Source organism: Nannobrachium achirus (assembly GCF_963921795.1).
Source record: "Nannobrachium achirus genome assembly, chromosome: 11".
In the NCBI taxonomy this organism is placed as follows: domain Eukaryota; kingdom Metazoa; phylum Chordata; class Actinopteri; order Myctophiformes; family Myctophidae; genus Nannobrachium; species Nannobrachium achirus.
This window is the reverse complement of record NC_137820.1, coordinates 27,204,115-27,223,319: the sequence shown is the minus strand read 5'-3', so window position 1 is coordinate 27,223,319 and position 19,205 is coordinate 27,204,115. Positions and strand designations below refer to the sequence as shown.

The window sequence follows — 19,205 nt, the reverse complement described above, 5'->3', positions numbered from 1 at the left end:
GTCCTCTGACCTGCGCGGCAGTAGTGAGTTGGGACCCCGATGGCGACGACAAATAGTGAAAAACTAGAAGAAATGGGGTCTCCTTCCGGTAGAATATTTTTCATTTTGCCCTAGAAATATATTTTAATCGTGTGGTGGGGGGCTCAGACCGCATCCACTATAAAGTAGAGTAAGCTTTCAACTGATACCTTTGGTTTGGTGAGGGGCGAAACAGTTTTTGTTATTTTCGGACCAGACGGCGGGTCTTTCCGGATTTGCCAAGGATTTGGGATGTAGAGGAACATAGCGTTAGGGAGAACTCCACTAACGCTATGGAACAGAGCTAGTACTTTTGATGCTTTTTTTATTTTATTCTTTTTCAGTTTTGTGACGCTACAGTATGAGGTTATTAATTTGTGATTTTTTTTTTGAATATGTAGATATGAGGTTTCTGCCCGACAGCAACAATATGTTGTGTGAAAAGGTCTACAGAAAAAAACAGTTCAACATGAGTGAAATTATATTGCAGCTTCCCAGATTTTATTACCAGTATGCTTTAAGTTTACATTACAAATCGTAAATATTGGAAATGTAGTGTGGAGCATTATACGGATATATATATTTTATTTTTAAAAGCAAATTATTTTCTATTGGTCATATAAAAAGAACGTAAACATGCATAGTGTGGTGCAAAAATAAATACCATAATATCAGGGGAACAGGAATGCAAAGTAAAAAGCAATGTGTTAAGTATTTGGTCTCCCAAATCGATATACTTGTGCTTGATGAACATGATTCTAGTGAAAACAGGCATGATTGAGCAGTTGTCAATTTCTCTTCATTTCTCAACCTCTTCATTAAAATACTCAGTTCCTCTGTTTTTCATGGTTCTTGGTGTTGATGTAAGACCTGTCAGCATTGGAATAATTCATACAGTAAGTGACAGAGCTGGTAAAGGGAATAATTCCTCTGGTCCCAGTTATTTTTGCAATAGGTACAGTATCTGTGCACTCCAATAAACCATGTAGACACACTGTCACGTTGAGTCCTTAGGCCTTCTCTCAATCTACAACCTCCGTTTTCTTAATGATGCCATGCTGTATGGCCGTGTCCAGACAGCTCTGAGCCAGCTTGGAGATGGCCTCTTGTTCTTGTCCCCCCTTGGCCATGACAGAGAGGATCTCCAGCATCTCGCTCTCCATCAGTGTCTCAGCCAGACTCTTCTCTGCCTGCATCAGGTTGAGCACAATGACGACCCCGCGATGACGCAGGTCCACCGTTGTCACCAGAAGCAGGGCCTGCAGGATCGTCAGCCACTGGGTAGTCTAAAAGACAAGACACAGAATAAACTCACAAGGGACTCTATAAACCACACAAACCTTAACTTAGTAGACTAGAGTTCCGCAGTGCTTTACAGTATACAAGGCCCCCTCTGTTTTCGCTCTACACTAAATACCTTCACAGACTTGACATGTTGTGAGCTTGTAGATCTGCAATATTCTCTGAATGTTCACCCAGAATAGGGCCGAATAGGAGTTCATGTGGTCACAACGCCTCGCGTTGCGAGCATGTAGATCTGCTATTTTCACAATATTTTATCTGCGGAACCGAGTCACATTAAATGAAATACCTACAATTCCAAGTGCAGGGTCAGGATGGGGGTCACCAGTTCAAATTATGTTTAAATTGGGGGGTCACAGCCTAAAAAGGTTTGAGAAGCCCTGGTATAGAGCATTAACAAATTCATCCACCAGGGGCATTGACAACTCATTCTTATGACTTCCTATCTAGCCAAGCTTTAGAAACTATATAAAAGAGAAAACAATAAAAAAAAGCGAATATTCGACTTCGGTGAACAACGTCGAATAGTGACTTTATAATTCAAATATTTGGGGAATGCCCTATTAGAGGGCCAACTGTGACAGAAACGCTGCTTAGCTCCTAATATATAACTTCATGTACAGTGCAAGTTGGCAGTATGCGGGTAACTTTTCACTGTAGAGGGTCATCTTAAAATGTAATCAGTTAAACTGTTGCGAGAGTTAGATGTTAGGTATTGACCTCCATGCTGGTTGCATGTATTTTAAGAGGAGTGCTTGTTTCACTTCACTCAATGTCTTGTGTATGAGGCTTGTGTCATCAATGGACACGATGGACAACCTTAGTCTTCTCCATCTGCACTGCAGCCAAAGGTTTGATTTGGCGGTCAGGTTCTTCTGCAACCTGCCTGTGCTCACATACTTGACATATCAGTGTGATGTGTGGTACTGTATGTTAAAGGGTCTATTGACTTTGTTTTCCGCTTTTTCTCCCAATTTATGCCAGTCCCGTCACGGCTACCGCTAGCTACAGTTGTTCTAGGGAGAGTGAAGAAAACAATGTGTCTCCTCAGACATGTGTTACGTCAAGAGAGCTTCTTTTCACTCGCAGCGACGCATGAGGAGGTATTCTTCTCAGCTCCACATCCCACTGAATAGGCAAGCTGTAAGAGTCCATGGTGCACTAAACATAAAATGACTTGTCTTTCAGTTCTACTCTCTCTCTCTCTCTCTCCTCCACTAGTCCCTCCCTAACGTTTTAGTCCAGTTTTTATTTGTTGACAAAATTAACAGTATATTTAGTCTTAGCCATCACAGCTTAGTTTTTATTTAGTTCTTTACTTACAGTTTCAGGAATGCGGGTGCAAATCTCAGGCTGCTCAGCAGTCAGCATGGCCAGACCTCCTGCAGCAGCTCTCCTAAGCCTGTCGTCTTCCTCTCCACAGTAGAGCACAAGCAACTTCAGACGGTCATTCCCCTTGGCCAGGAACAGCTCCTGCACCTGAACACCAATAGCAGACAAATTTCCACTTAGGGGTGGGCGATATGGTGATAATTATCGTGGAGACGATACAATGTCTCCACGATATGCCTTTTCAGAGTTATCGTAATTGTGATACAATTGAGGGAGCCTTGTAAAAAAATCCTGTTTACTCGTTAATACAGAGATTCATTGCAGAATTCAATTTAAACCTGCATTTTGGTCTAAATCAGTAGTTCTCAAACTTTAAAATGTCAAGGTCTCCACTTAACTCTGACAGTATACAAATTAAACCAAATGGACCGGTAAGGGTTTCATTTGTATACTGTCAGAGTTACATACTTGTAAAGTTCAATTTAGACCTCCCAAAAGGAACCCAGAGAGTCTAGTTTTTGTCAAGTAACTCGAAAAATAACCATCAAAACCAACGTGAAAAAGAATCGTGATCAAACCGTGTATCGTGATACAGCTTGGGAAGATATCGTGATATTGCATTTTTCCATATCGCCCACCCCTATTTCCACAACACGGTAAAAACGAACACATTTTACGGTACACCACTAGCTTTCCCACATATTGAAAATCCCAAAGCTCAGTGATTTCTGCGTGCGTCTTACCTCGGTGCTCAGAATGAGATTACACATGCACTCGGTGGCGGCCGCTCGGAGCAGGTCGTGATCGTCGAACATGTAGCCTTCAATTTTTGGTACAGCTTTCTCCTTGATTATCTTTTGCCTGTGAAACCGTGGAACACAAGCTCTCTAAATATTTACGTACATTTTGTTGGTTATTACAGTATGTATTATCACTATTCCCAAAACAACGTATTAAAATAACTTGCATATAATGTATAGATGAACAACGTTTGAATACAAAACAAAGGCTTGATTGTCCAGCACAATTATTATTCTCAATTTAACCCATTTAGAACGGGTACACTATATTGTGTATCATTATTTTATGCTTTAACTATTGAAAAATAGCAGATATACAAGCTCACAGCGCGGCACCGAGTGCCGCGCTGCGAGCTTGTAGATCTGCTATTTTTGAAAAATCGTGAAAATTAGAATTCTTGTGTCTTTTGAATCCTTCTAAGATTTTTTGAAAAACCTATGTTTCTATGTCAGCAATCTGGCTCGCCATTGTCAAAGAAAAGGTCCTTTTCACTTAAATGGAGCTCAGTTAGTCTGTTCTTGAGAGACTACTATGTCAGTGGTTCTCAAACCTTTTCACGTGAAGGACCCCCAAAATGATATTTATTTGGCCACAGACCCCCATCTCAAAATATCTAGTTCCAGGGACCACCCGGAAGCAAAATTTGAGTTACAAACGTTCGCCTTTGAAAATACATATTATTCAAAGATTTGCACACATTTTCACGACTTTTTCAAAAAATAGCAGATCTACAAGCTCGCAGCGTGGCACTCGGTGCCGCGCTGTGATCTTGTATATCTGCTATTTTTCACTGGTTAAAGCATTCAATAATTCTAGGCCTAAATAATAAACTGGACTATGTATGTCAGTGTATGTAGTGTATGTGTTTTCTAAGGAGAGGCCTCCCCCTAGTGGCTGACCTGAGCCTTTCACTGATGCCTCCCAGATTGGTTAGGGCCATGAGAGCTTCAAAATTCTGCAGCCCTGTGCATTCCAGAGACAGAAGACTGACAAGGGGTCGGACCACTTCGTAGATCTGACAACACAAGAGGGAGCGAGGTGGGTTTTTTTTTCAGTGAAGGCTTTACAACACATTAACTAATATATTTAACTGAAGTGGCAAATATTACAGCATCCCCCGCTCACCCTTTCTCCCGGGAATCCAATCTCGGGGTTGGTGGTGATCACGAGTTTTGCCAGGGCTTGTGCTGCCTTTAGTTTTCCAACATCTGTGCCCTCGGATGCCAGTGGGATCAGAGCCTGCAGAGGGAAAAAGATGAACAGGAATGAGGCTCTATTCTGAAACTGGATCAAACTCCAAAGGGTATTATTTATTACCACAGGGTGGTAATAAATAATGGAGCTTGATAAAGTGTGTGGACTGTATTCATTTGTGATGTTTGCTTCTGCCCAGCAGCTGTGGCTGTGAGTGTGCATACTTTGTTTACTTGTCCATTCTGACAGCTAGACATGTTGAACAAAGTGTATGCCTAGCTCTAGGTGGCATAATAATGGATCAGGGTGCTCTAACCTTTCCTCCACCGTGTGCCACCACCGCGCCTCGTTCTTCCTGCTGCTCCACCAAAGCCAGGAACACCCTAGAGTGAGAAATGAAAATGGATAAAACCCAGCAAAGACAAGGACAGGAGCTGAAAGGGGAGGACGGTCGGTTACATTTATGTGATGCCTACCTGGCAAAACACTCCCTGCAAGAGTCTGTGAGGGCAGGACTCTCCTTTTTGACCATACACACCAACGCAGAAACCACGCCAGCTTGCAGAAGTTTAAGCAACCTCTTCTCCACATAGGAAGGGGCATCCTGACAGATGAAACAGAAACACGTCAATGCAACACGTTGTGTGAGCTTTTAGAGATCAACTACGGAACTCAAAGAGAACATGGGGCCCTATTTTCGTCCCTGCCTTGCCTCTAATCCCTAAACTCTTTTTTACAAATAATTGATCTACAAGCTCACAATGTTTCTTTCGATGTATGATCGGCTATTTGAAAAAAGGCAAAGGACTTTAGGGATAAGGGATAAGGCATGGGCAAAACCAGAGCTCCAAGAGTCTACAATATAAAAATGACAGAACCTTTGGGTGTTCTTTTGGGATGTGCTGCTTTGCGTATTCGGCCAGCTGCACCATCTGAGGGTCTGGCTTCTCCACATCATAGCTGTTAGAGCAGTTCACCAATGTGGAGCCCACTGCAAACAGCACCGTTTTGTCTTCAGACTGTGAGAAGGAAAACATATTTAATGTCAAAACAAATGCAGACATGTTTGCAAATGATTATAAATTATGATACTCTTATTATCGCATTCACAATGACTACAAACACTTGCAATGATCATAATGCAAAGACTGTGCAACCTTGGCTAGTTCAAACATGGCTTGAAGTGCGTTCTTGTCCTCCACCAAGTCCTCCTTCACATCGGCATCGAACGTGAGGTACGCCAGGCCTTCTACCGCCCACCGACGAGAGGATGCAGTTAGAGACTCGTTACATAGCCACCTGAAGCAGAGATATACAGTATCATCCCTCATTTTACATCCAAGAAAACAGGACAGAAATGACCGATTTCTAGATATTATCCAGAACATACTTCCTGCATTGCTTGGCCAGTTTCAGCGTGGATCCCTCTGCAAACTGCTTCATGCTGAAATCCGTCCCTCCTGCAGATCCCAGTTTACACAAACCCTGTAGCACACAACCCCCAAATCCAGTTACTAAACAAACCCTGTGTGACACGACCCCCAACTAACAATTACTTCAACAACGTTGACTATATTCTTTGCTGCAACCTCCGATGAGGACCGTAAAACTAACGTAAAACTGCTTTTTCTGGAGCTCTTACCACTAGTGCCCTCACGCGTATCCTGTCATTCTCGCTCGTCTTGAAGAGGTCTTTCAGGAGTGCCACGCCGTTGGCTGTGATGAAGGACGCTCTCTTGGCCTTGCCTGCGGCGTGGATCAGAGCCTCCACCGCTACCTGCTGGTGGGTCACCTCCTGGGAGGCACAGAGAGCTATGACCGCATCCATCATCCCTGACATCTCCAGGGTTCTGTTCCCCACGTCGCTGGGTCCTTGGAGGAGCACCGACACCGTCTGGATGGCCCGCAGCTTGCTCTCCAGATCATGCCTGCTGAATTGTTCCCTGCAAAGAAAAACAGTTATTATAACTATTAGCCGCCAAACATTTCCCCGTTCACAAATCCTTGCAGCAGAGTCGCCCTGTAGTCTAAAACAAGGCCGGTGGCGATATATTCAGCCCCTCAAATCACTGCACACGTTTGCCGTGCACACACTTTCATGCACATGTATACGCACCAAAGGTGAATGATTGACAAACGCCAGCCTCAGCGTTGAATTCAGACTAGAAATGCATTTGTTCATGTATGCTGATTGATTAGATGAGCATCTTTACATGAGAACAACATGATACAAGTCTATGCAACCATTGAAAATAACTATAAAATAATCCTTATTTTAATTCTGGCAAAAAATATGAAAATTTTGTACCGAATGTTGAAAACCTGGGACGTATTAGTGTTTTAGAAATTCGAGATTTAGAGTTCGAATGAGTAATAGAACCTAATGTGATAAGAAGGAAACTCACTGGACATATTCCTCTGCTAGTTTGTTGAAGTTGTCCCTCTCTTTGTCACTGTTGAGGTCATCATACAGTTTACTAAGCAGCACAGAGCAGCTCATGTGGGAGTTTTCTGTGAGAGGTGGTCCTTCTGCGAGTTCAGGCACTGTTCCTGCCACCACCAGGATCTTCTTCAGTCCTGCAAGAGGAGACAGAGGAATATTTTGAACGGTAAGTAGGTCGGGAGTGACTTATTGTCGTTATCAGCCAGTAATAGGGATGGGACGATATGAAAATTTCATATCACGATTATTGTGACAAAATAAATAATCAAAATCCATTATCCTGGGGCGGAACATTTGCCAAAAAATAGCCGATCTACAAGCTATCGGCTATTTTTTGGCAAAGACATTTGATAGAGTGAAAAAAAAAGACTGTATCAAGTACATATTATAAATACCTTTTACCAATTATAGAGGGTTTAAGTGGTACCGGATTTGCAGCTCGGCAAGTAAAAGGTGAATTGATCCCAAAGCATGACAGAAGACTATATTACGATAAATTAAATATCCATGATACGATTATCGTGAATGTTTTTTATCACGATAAAAGATGATATCGCGTATCGTCCCATCCCTAGCCAGTAACACACGGGAGACGGTAATCTTTCATAATATCCACCAAATGACTGACCATCTTGAAAAGAGTGATTTCATAAATCTTTGCTGAATTCCCACAAAATAACAAATATACCCACAAAAACAATGTATTCTTAAAGTGAAACTTTCCAAGAATGTATGATGGTTTGTGTCGTACCCTGATCTATCACCCATAACGTGACGGAGTTGTCAGGGTTCTTTCTGGACTTGCGAGGCACTTGTTTGACCAGGAGGTTTATGGCGCTGTCTCTGCCAGGGCCCGATACACTCGACGCTGGTATCATCTCCAACAGATGCCGCAGCATGGACCGCAGCTCCTTGGACGGTTCTGTATCAAAATCCACATGGCCAGTTTATGATTAAATACCAGATGAAGAACTGCAGTAAAGGTGTCAAACCGATAAATGATGTGAAATACGTTTAAGGCCAGAATTCTTCAGATTCTCCAAATCCACAGATCAATTTGACTTAAATTTAGACTTTTTAAAATCACAATATTGAGAAAAAAAAGAAGAAAAAAAAGAACAAAATAAGACAATTCTAATTCTGGTGAAAAGTACCCTTCTAGAATCTAGTGGCTCTTCTTTTAGCTGCAGTGTCACATCAAACAGCAGGTGCCATTTCAGTTCTCGGTCGGTCGACCGATGTATTCGATTTTCATTTTAAACGTATCTATAGTGCATCATTAGACTCCAATCTCACCAGGCAGGATGGCCTCATCTTTCCCTCTGATCTCTCTGTCCATGCCCTCAGTCAGAGCCTCAAACATGACCTGCAGCAGGTGGCAGGCGGCCAGAGACACAGCGGACGCCTCACATCCCATGACCGCACACAGCTGTTCCATTCCTAACTCATTCACTATGGCCATGGTCTGGAGAGATGACAATCAGATAACCAAAATGTATATATATTGATTTAACTGATTATATAAGAAAAATGGGTAAAAGAAACAATTAATCTGATTAATGTTGACAATTTATTTTGTTGATATAATTTAAAAACAACAAATATATATTTTTAAAAGCACTTCTTGATTATTAAGGGATTATGCTAAGGAAAAACAACATGCCTTTGCTTGTAGTTGGTGATACAACTACTTTTATACAGAGCAGCAGGGACTATATACTGCAGTACCATTGTTTCTATGACTAGGGTTAAAGGAGTAGTTCACCCCCAAAATGACTTTTTTTCTATTGATTACTTATGCCATGGAGACTTGAGTTCAATAACAGTTTTAGTTTTTTGTCGCATTCCTAAGACAGTAATTTGATTACAATACATTTACCCCCATTGATTCCGGATGGGGACCCAAATGCATTCGGGTCCCCATCCAGAATCAATGTGGGTAAATTTACAACAATCAATGCTTTGTCTTAGGAGTCTTACAAATACAAAAATATTGTATTGAACTCAAGTCTCCATTGCACGAGTAATCAATAGAAAAGAAGTCATTTTGGGGGTGAACTACTCCTTTAATGTTAGTTGGTTGTGCAATGCAAAGCAATCGGTCAGCAAACAGCAGACTGGGAATGAGAATGGCAAAGCAGGAAAGAACAGTGAGAATGATATCCCTATTTGTCAGGCACACATTCCATCTGGTCGCCAGCTAAAGTTATGAACAGTAAATACTTACTCTGGACTGATGCCCTGTACACAACCCCACCAGCGTCCTCAGAGCTGACAGCACCAGCTCCTCCTGTTTGGAACCCAGCAGCTTCTGAAGCAGCTTCACTCCATCATTACGAAAGATCTGCTCAGCACCTGCATCCTCTCGAGACAACACCACCAGGTTCTGTGCAGCCTAAATCAATGGATGGACATGAAAGAGAGGTCCAAATCTAATCACACAATCAGTGCAATAACTGATTAAAAGCCTGAGATCCTGAGATATACATACATGATACATGTAATTATGTGTAAATATGTATACAAAATACATGCTATAAAAACTGTAAATTATCTCTGCTTGTTGCCTTGACGTGGACTGTACAGTTTTTAGAATGTTGAAAACCATTGTCTGTTGCAACAATTTCTCCTCATCACAAACTTTGGTCAGACTAGTCTTTTGTTTAGAGTGTACAAATGGAACCAAATAGACCCGTACGGGTGTATTCAGTTCCATTTGTATACTCTTGGGGTTACAGACCCTTAATTTGTATAGTAGTTGAGTTAAGGGTCCATTTGGTTCCATTTGGACCTCAGAGTTAACACTAGTAGTGAACTTTCCTTTGCTAAGGAACACTTGCTACAAACCTGTCTTCGTTTGTAGTTGGTGTGGTGTGATGTTACTAGGTTTTCAATGTAATGGGTCCCGGGACCCACAGGTGGTCATTCAAATGGGTCCCAGAAAAGTTTTATGAGTCCTCAATACAATGTTTTCGAGCACTGTGAGCTTGTAGATCGGCTATTTTCAAAATGTTTGCCTATTTCTTATATTTATTTTACAATTTGGCTAATGTTTGAACTTAGAACTACTAAAACTACTAAAACATGTGCCCCTAATGAATTTGGGCGTGCGAAATGGCGTCGGACGTCAGTGGAATCAAAACATTGACGTTTCTATCGCCTGTTTAAGACTTTCTACGTGGATTTTATTTGTGTTAATGTAGGGTAAAGTAGGATGCTTTCACCCATGAACAATGGTGGTGTCTGTGGAATTTTAAAATGTTTTTCTTTTACCGCGACCCGGTAAATTATTTTAACATGGACTCCAATGGAGGCGCATCCCCGGGACCCCAGGACCATGACATGAATGAGTCCCTGGGTGACTTGAATGAGTTTTTGATGCGGGATGCGCACGTAATGACATCCCTGCTTTATACTGAGCAGCAGGGACTACATATTGCAGTACCATTGTTTCTATGACTAGATTTGAAGAGGAACCTTACCTTTTGCCTATCAGACTCTTTCGCAGATGCATCTACTAGGAGGGAGAACATCTGCTGAACACGAGCGTCTGTGGAGTTTAGCTGCAACGACTACAAGATAGAGGAGAAAAAGGACAGTTGTTAACAAAAGCTCATCCATTATAGATCATACAAAGCACCATAGCTGTTCAAACCCAGTAACCTGACTCTCTGAAGAAACGTCACCTTCTGCTGGATTTGTGCTCCCAACTGCCGGAGGAGGTCCTGGAATGTTTTGTTTTTGGGTTCCAGTTGAGCACACCTCTGTGCATCCATAAATGCCTGGTCTAGCCGACCCAGTTTCTGATAAGCCTGAGCCCTTCGGAACCTTGCTTTGACATCACCCGGGTCAGTATCCAGAGCTGTGTGGAGTGAAGACAAGTTGTGTTTATTATTTACACAGCACAGTAGCACTCAACATCTTATAGAAAAGTGCATTTCACATTGACAGAAATAAATAAATAAATTATATAATAGAAAGACAACAAAATCACTTCTGGGTATCTAGCATAGGAAACCAAATGCAAGAGGGAATCTGCCCTTGGCCAGGGGATATATTGGGCTTATGAGTTCACAGGTTGCACAGGTTTTGTCTTTTGGGGGAAGGGTATGCATTCTTCTGCCTAATGAAGACTAAAATATGCATGCACTCCACCTTTCGAGGCATCAGCCTCTGCCTTTTTGTAATCCTCCAGCTTGAGGTAACAAGCACTCCGATTGCGATGGAGAACACCAGCCTCTGTTCCACCATCACTGATCTTCAACGCCTTGGTGTAGCAGCTTATAGCACCCTGCATGTCTCCTGCCTTGAAGAGCCTGTTCCCTTCCTCTTTCATGGCTGCAGGGTCCTACAGGGAAAGACATGAGTAGAAAAGAGGGACGGTAATATAATAATATACAGTAGATATAAAATACCACAGATTTGACTGTTTGTCTAAACCTAAGTCTAGACCCGATGTGATGGTGTCCAAGCAGGGATTAAACTGGGATGTCCTTAGCAGTAGCGGGATATAAGGAAGGAGAATCAGTAAGGAGTCTGTAGGACGTGAGTATCTGGGTTGTAAGGCCAGCTAACCGGGTTCGTACAGAGGGTGATGAGTTCTCCCCTAGTTTGAACCAAACCGGTCAATGTCTTGAAGGTCTAGACTAGTCTTGATGCTTCGTGTCTGGGTATATCCGATGGATCTGAACTAAACGCTGGCCCTGTGATTCCCTTGGCTTTATATCTTGGCTGCAGTGCTGGTGTCATCCCGGTAATGTCACTGTGAGTCAGTTATATCCATATATGGAGTCTCAATGACCGGTCATGCCCAAAGATAGAGTTTATGATATCAGACCTGGGCTTGTCAGTTATCTCCATATATGGGGAAATTGTGGATGTTGGAATTGAAGAGGTGAATCACCTCCATACATGGGGTACGTTCCAGGCATCTGAACACAGTCTAACCCACCATATCCGTTTACGACTAACTAGAAAGGTGCAATTCTGGCAAACAACAAAAAACAAACTCAGGCCTTAGCAACCACACTAACTAATGTGACTTTGTGTGTATGACATGTCCATGTGTTTTTCCGTGGGTATCAAATACCAAATACATGTGACATCATGTGCAGCAGCAGCACTGCAGCAGCACCACTCACTTCACACTGGTGTGATTCTTTTAATATAGTTGGTGTGAATACTGCCATCCACTTGACTTTAATGGTTTTTAAAACGATATACTTTTATAGAGTTATAGACTGCTCAGTATTCAGTATTCAGAATGGCCCTGTATGCTGAGAAGTTAGCCCTAGAATGTCTGTGATCTTATACATTTCATGCATTCCAATTCATGAAATGCGAAAATACATAAAAAAGTATTTAGCCTACTGGACCAGGATCAGGATACTGACAGTGGATTTGGATAGTATCCTGGTGTTAGATCCTGGTCTGTATTTTGATCCAAATACTGTAAATATTCGCCCATTTCCGCTGGCAGGTAAACGTTCTTTAAATTACTAAAGATAACGTTATAGCATGACCACAAAGTCATAATATATATTATGTGTGTATTGTATGTGATCGCCTAGGTTACTAACATGTAATGAGATATCAATGCAAGGACTTCACGTTTTAGTTCATGCAATGCATGCATGCATGTTATATCTTACCTTTTGTTTTTCATCGACAGCGCTCATCTTCAGTGTGTCTCCGGACGCAGTATTGTGCCAGATGGAATGATCTTTGTGTTGTATATTCTGTAGTTAACAAAAACGCATTAAACTTCTGCCAAAAATGTGTTATGCTTCCGGGAGTCGGCAGCACGATGATGACGCTCACCAACCAGCCCCGCCCTCCCTCGACGGCGTATGCCCATAAAAGGCATGGCAGCTTCAGCACACAGAGCTATCTCCATCTCACATCATGGACCTATTTGGTTATATTTTCAGTGGTTAATACATTTACATTTACTTAAGTACTGTACTCAAGTAACATTTTTAGGTATTTGTACTTTACTAGAGTATTTCCACTTTCCAATACACTTCTACTTCTAGCCTATAATACTCTACCACATCTCGGATCAAAATATTGTACCTTTTACTCCACTATATTTTCCTGAAAACTTTAGTTACTGGTTATTTTGTAGATTATTAAAAAAACATACATTAACCACTTAACCCTTAAGTTCTGTTCAGATTCACTACACCTTCGTTCTGTTCGGGTCATTTTGACCCGGTGGATATTTGGTTTAAAAAAACAACACTAATATAAATTTTAACTTAACAAATCATCATGATACATTGACTTTGACTCAATACCAAACAATTCATATGATATATTTGGTAAATGTTTGCATTTCTGCTTTGCTATATCACATTAAACACTGAAAGAGCTAGGCGTTTTTACTGATTTAGCTGAAATCCATGTAAAAAAAACTACTTCATTTAATACTGGGCAATATTGCTCATGCTTATAGGAAGGCGGGGAGGGTTCGGAATGGGGCTTCGGGAGGGGGGTGTTAGAAGTGGGGGTGACTGTGTGTCTGTGTTTTGGCATAATACTGTGTATTTCTGTGCTTCCGGGTCAAAATGACCCGAACAGCACTTAAGGTTCAAAAAATATGAGGGGGGTGTAGCATGGGTGTAGTGCAAAAATATTTTTTTTACATGTTCATCTCAGAAGAATCTTTAAGGCCAGTGAGTTTCAGGTGGAAACATTTTTAACTTCTACCTTTTTTTTCCAAATGAAAATGTAAAACGGGTCAAAATGACCCGAACAGCACTTAAGGGTTAAACCCTATGCCTATATACATTTCAGCCATTTGAAAATAGGCCGTCTACAAGCTCACAATGCGTCACAGTGTGACACATGTGAGCTTGTAGATCTGCTATTTTCAAATATTTTGTCTACTTTTGAAAACTTGAAATGGGACAATTCTGCATAATGACTGAGTTATTTTAATGCCAATACTTTTGCACTTGTAGGCTACTCAAGTAGGCTACATTTAGAATTCTGAACTTTTACTTCAGAGTATTTCTATTTTCTACATTGCATTATTGATACTTTTACTTAAGTAAAATGAGTAGCCTAGCCTACTTTTTCCAACACTGATATTTTCATTCCTGGTTGCTGGTGAATAGAGAGTGATGTGACCCAAATAATGTCTTTGTATTATAACGAGACAAACAGTGGTGATGAAAGAAGTAGGCTATGGTTTTATGCCATGTAGAAATACTTTGTTACAAGTAGGTCAGTAAAATTTGTTTTCAAAATTCTACGTGTAAAAGTACAAAAGTATTGGAACCAAAATATAGCAGTTGCAACTAATCCCATACAAAGCAGTGACTTGTTTTGTTTTTATTTTGTAATGTTCATAAGTAGGCCTATATCATGCACAGTATTCTGCTGCTATGCTCAAACACCATAAAGGTCTATGTTGCATTTAGTTTTTCTTGTTTGACCTCCTTTCCCCCTTATAATAATGTTAAACCCCAAACTTTACAAATGTTGAAAGACTTTTCATTTGCAGGCTGCCTTTCTTAGAGCCAGCATGGCACATGACACAGTCCTCTGCCAATCCCCAGGGATAGTCAGTCAGTCACTACACATAAAATCCTTAGTATCATTTATCTATTTGTAACTCAGAGCGTATGCTGTATGCAAATGTGTACACTCTAGCTGGGTTATATTAGCACATGGTTTTACAGAGTTCCTCCATTAATGTTATTGCCAAGCTGCCCTATTGTTGTGTGCACTGCATAGCGTTGCTAAGGTGCTCCTATGGGACCTACATTATGTGGCCTGCCGCCTGAGCCCCTCCAGTTACCATGGCCACTCTGTGACTTGAGGTGGAAGTAAAGGCCACTAGGCCAGATATCCAACGGCTGGTGATATATTTCCTAAGTGCCAAAGTCAGTGTGAGAGAGACCTCTTACTCCACAGAACCACACGAGATCCACAAGAATCAGACCTAACCATAGAGAAGGATCACAGCCTTAGAAATATGTCTGATGTTGGACTAAAAAAAACACAAGCAGCTGCATCCATTTTTTTTTTATTATTATGTAAGAGCAGTGGTGTAAATTAAAGATGTGATGCATTGAGAGCTTGTAGATCTGCTATTTTCAAAAGATTTTTACACATTTTGAACTAGGACGTTCTGCACAATGAGTAGGCCTACTTTTAGTTTTGGTATAGGCTAAATTTTGATGCTGCTACTTTTGTACTTTTACATACACTTTTACATTTTGAATACTGGAATTTTACTTGGAACAATATTTCTACATTGCATTATTGATACCTTTAGTTAGAGTGCACTGCGTTTTACTCCACAGAACTGTGTGAGAGATTGTACTTTTTACTCCAAATCTACTTTTCATCACTGAATAATTGTCCATATGTTTGTCCAGAATTGTGTGGAGTGTCTACACTCTACACAGAGTCGGCAACAATCTGTCAATTGTGACGAGAAACAATAGCTGAGTGAGATGAAAATGAGCTAAGCTCCAAGGAATTGTGTACTGAAACTCTCTTGAGACTATAAGAAGCCCCAAAACAAAACCATCTGTTTCCTTTGTTTGTCTGACAAACAGCTTTCTAATGAATTATTGAAGTCACAGCTAAAGCTCCTGTTTCCACAAAATAAGATTAAAGGAGTTTATAAAACAGTCCATCAGTAACATGAAAAACCTGACAACATTATCTTGCAACATGACACTGGGTTTCTCAGGTTGTCAATGACCTGTAGAGTGGTTCTTTGTGGTTCAGTGCACTGCCGGCTGGGGTTCGTGTTTTTCTAGTGTATAGCCTACTGTATGACTGCAGGCAGCACTGTTTGAGCCCATCTCTCCCAGCCAACATCAATAGCTCATGTGTCAGAAAGCAAATAGAACCCGTACAAACCCCGGTGGCCATATAAAGAAGCTTTCACATAGCATTATTTTACCTGTAGTTCCCAACATCCAACGTATGGTAAAAGATTACAGGATTACCACATCATGCACTTCCACTTTAGTAGGCTCTCAAAGAACCATCCAACATGTGTTACCCAGCAAGCACGGACAGGACCTGGACCAATCAGTGACGTCTCGATTGGGGCCAGATCACAGCCCATATGGGGATGATCTTGAAGTTTTGTTTTTGACTGGATTTATGTTGGTTGAAATCAGGTGATATTCTAGGCCAGATAAATATCATAACTAGTTAGATATGTCCCATAATTTTACCGTATATGCTCATATTTCAACTAACATTACAAACAATAATCCTGTCAAACAAAAAAGTCCATATGACATCCTGGTAATGACGTCAGGATCATATGGGCTGTGATCTGGCCCCAATCGAGACGTCACTGATTGGTCCAGGTCCTGACGTGCTTGCTGGGTAGTGACATAATATATATAGTGGTTCTCAAACCTTTCAGGCCACGACCCCCCAAAATAATCATTTTTGAACTGGGGACCCCTCCCCGCCCCACCCTGAGTTGAGGCATTCAATTTGGCCAGTGTTTGACTAGTTTTTATAGTATAGTTTTGATAAATAAATTCTGTAAACTACAACAACTCGTTTCTTATTCCCATATGAAACAAATGACATCACCAAGAAATAAGACAAGAGAATGAATCAAAATCTATATTTAGATTGTACTGTGCTGAGAGAGTAATCAGACAGGTACTGTACAGAAATAATGGCTCAATAGTTTGTGCTCTCTCTGACAAGATGGTGGTCTTCATATATAAAAGAATACAGTTTAATATGACAGTAAGGTGTGGGACAAGTTCATAGGTTCCTGCTTATATGACAAGGTTGCCACGTCCATCAAACACGTGCGAGTCGTCCTAGTATTTTTCCACAAAGGTGGTTAGACTGTTGTTTTGGGCCCACAGTTGAAAAGTCCTCGTTTCCACCAGACAGTGACCTGGCCTTGTGGGTGCTTTGCACAGAATTCCTCAGAGCCAAGGTTGTAATCTGGACATGGCATTAGCATGGCAACAGTGAAATACATTCACAAGTTCCATATTTTATCAAATTTCCTAACAAGTTTGTTGTTTACTTTTGATGCAGTAATGGGCTTTTTCTTTTCTTTCTCCTTTTTTAGGCTTAAAAGTCCTTAAATTATTACGTCACTGTCATCTGACCCATCCGACCCACAGGTTAAGAACCACTGATGTATGACATAACATTCTGACTGAACTCACAATACCCGTTTGAGGTTTCCTTTAAGTGATCAACAGTAAGACCCATGCACTGGTGCCTCGGGTGTTCTGAGCTGTCGTTCATTTGGCTCTGTTGCCGAGCAAAACAACATTCTAGCCGCCCACTGAAAATGCTCTCAGGAATTCTGTTTCATTTTCTTTATTTTTTATTTTTTTAGGTTTATTAACACAAAGTTGGTAATGGGCATTCTGGAACCACTTTCCATACATGACTTTAATGCCAGAATGTCCCTAATAGCATCCATAATGTCTTGTGAATATACACCAACAAACGAATATACAGTGTACATATTATATACTGTACTTCTTGCAATTCATATTTTCCCATAGCAAGGTGCGATTCGATAACTGAGAATGCATTATGGCAATAATTTAATTATTACCAATACACATAATGTAGCCTATTACCGTCTACCTTTTTCCTCAGTGAATCAGTAACCAAAACATAGCTACTGATTAGCTTGAAGGCATATTTTACTCTGAAAATACTTGTTTGTTGAGTCTCTCTCTCTCTCTCTGTGTGTGTGTGTGTGTGTGTGTGTGTGTGTGTGTGTGTGTGTGTGTGTGTAGTGTTTGCTATTTTGTATTTTGACATTAAGTTGTTATTAATGTTATATAAAATCTTAATTGCCAATTACCATACCACTTGGGGGACCACTTGCAATATGGCCAGTGGGCCCAGGTTGTGCGTGTGTAACGTGCAGGATTGATGGATTGATTGATTGAAGAATGTATTAGTAGTTTGCATAGGATAAGGTACAGTTTCATGACAGTACAGTTCACTGGTACAAGGTCAACTAAAAGGATAGGCCCAAGAAAGCACATGGCTTATTTAAAGGAATAGTTCACACCCAAAACTGACTTACACCATGGAGACTTGAGTTCAATAATATTTTTTGTATTTGTCAAGACAAAAAATAAATAAAAAGAAATCCTAGGATTGGGTCCAAAATGCAAGTGGGTTTGGCTGCAGACCACAGCAGATTAGGGGCGGATTGTGTGAGGGATGCTATTGGATAGTATGTTAGGGGGCGGATTGTGTGAGGGATGCTATTGGATAGTATGAGAATGACTCAATCCGCCCCCTGGAATCTCAATCCACCCCCTATGACGTTGCACGGACGAGTTCCCACTTTGCTCTGGAGAGTTTTTCAAAGGAGGGAGGGGGGGAGAGAGCCAGGGAGCCTGGAGCTCGGAGCTCCAGGGCCCAGGGGCCGGCCCCTCGCCGCTCGAGGCCGACCTGGGGGGCACTCTCGGTGGGGCAGGCCGGCGACGGCGCTGCCCCCCCGGCCCTGGAGCTCCGGAGGTGGTCGAGTATGCTGGTGCTGGGCGGAAAGTGGCCCAGATGGGTGTCTCTACTCGGGTTTGGGATGCAAAAGGTGGTCCCTGGTGCTCAGGGGGTCCCCGGGACCTCCAGAGAACCAGGGACCACCTTTTGCATCCCAAACCCGAGTAGAGACACCCATCTGGGCCACTTTCCGCCCAGCACCAGCATACTCGACCACCTCCGGAGCTCCAGGGCCCAGGGGCCGGCCCCTCGCCGCTCGAGGCCGACCTGGGGGCACTCTCGGTGGGGCAGGCCGGCGACGGCGCTGCCCCCCCGGCCCTGGAGCTCCGGAGGTGGTCGAGTATGCTGGTGCTGGGCGGAAAGTGGCCCAGATGGGTGTCTCTACTCGGGTTTGGGATGCAAAAGGTGGTCCCTGGTTCTCTGGAGGTCCCGGGGACCCCCTGAGCTTGTCTCCCCTGCCCCTGCCTTTTAGTGTTAGTCAGTGCTTAAAGTGGGCACTGAGCCAGGGAGCCTGGAGCTCGGAGCTCCAGAGCACCAGGGCCGACCCTCCACACCCTCTAGGCCGACTAGGGGCTCCCTCCTCGGCCACACTCCACCCAGCGCCGGCCTCTATACCAGCAAGCTCCATGGG

At 42.1% G+C, this 19,205-nt stretch overlaps 1 protein-coding gene across 1 annotated transcript; it reads right to left on the bottom strand.

The window, feature by feature from the left end:
- Positions 1-283: 283 nt before the first annotated feature.
- Positions 284-12,883, bottom strand: unc45a (unc-45 myosin chaperone A). The gene is made up of 19 exons (XM_080737326.1): positions 12,742-12,883; positions 11,246-11,438; positions 10,777-10,952; positions 10,573-10,662; positions 9,318-9,485; positions 8,387-8,555; positions 7,842-8,012; positions 7,053-7,224; positions 6,290-6,590; positions 6,038-6,132; positions 5,805-5,946; positions 5,526-5,666; positions 5,124-5,251; positions 4,964-5,030; positions 4,579-4,692; positions 4,353-4,468; positions 3,396-3,513; positions 2,644-2,799; positions 284-1,304 (listed from the first exon to the last, which is right to left on the bottom strand). Exons 1-19 carry the CDS (start codon positions 12,766-12,768, stop codon positions 1,041-1,043), a joined length of 2,808 nt encoding a protein of 935 aa, XP_080593452.1. The 5' UTR covers positions 12,769-12,883; the 3' UTR covers positions 284-1,040.
- Positions 12,884-19,205: the final 6,322 nt, after the last annotated feature.

Bases quoted from the DNA above. Each gene is read 5' to 3' on its own strand.
- unc45a (XM_080737326.1), bottom strand. From the start codon at position 12,768: ATGAGCGCTGTCGATGAAAAACAAAAG. The intron at 5,252-5,525 runs GTTCTGTCATTT...TTCATCTGTCAG, and splicing joins TCCCAAAAGAACACCCAAAG to GATGCCCCTTCCTATGTGGA. The intron at 3,514-4,352 runs GTCAGCCACTAG...ACGGTTTCACAG, and splicing joins GGCATCAGTGAAAGGCTCAG to GCAAAAGATAATCAAGGAGA.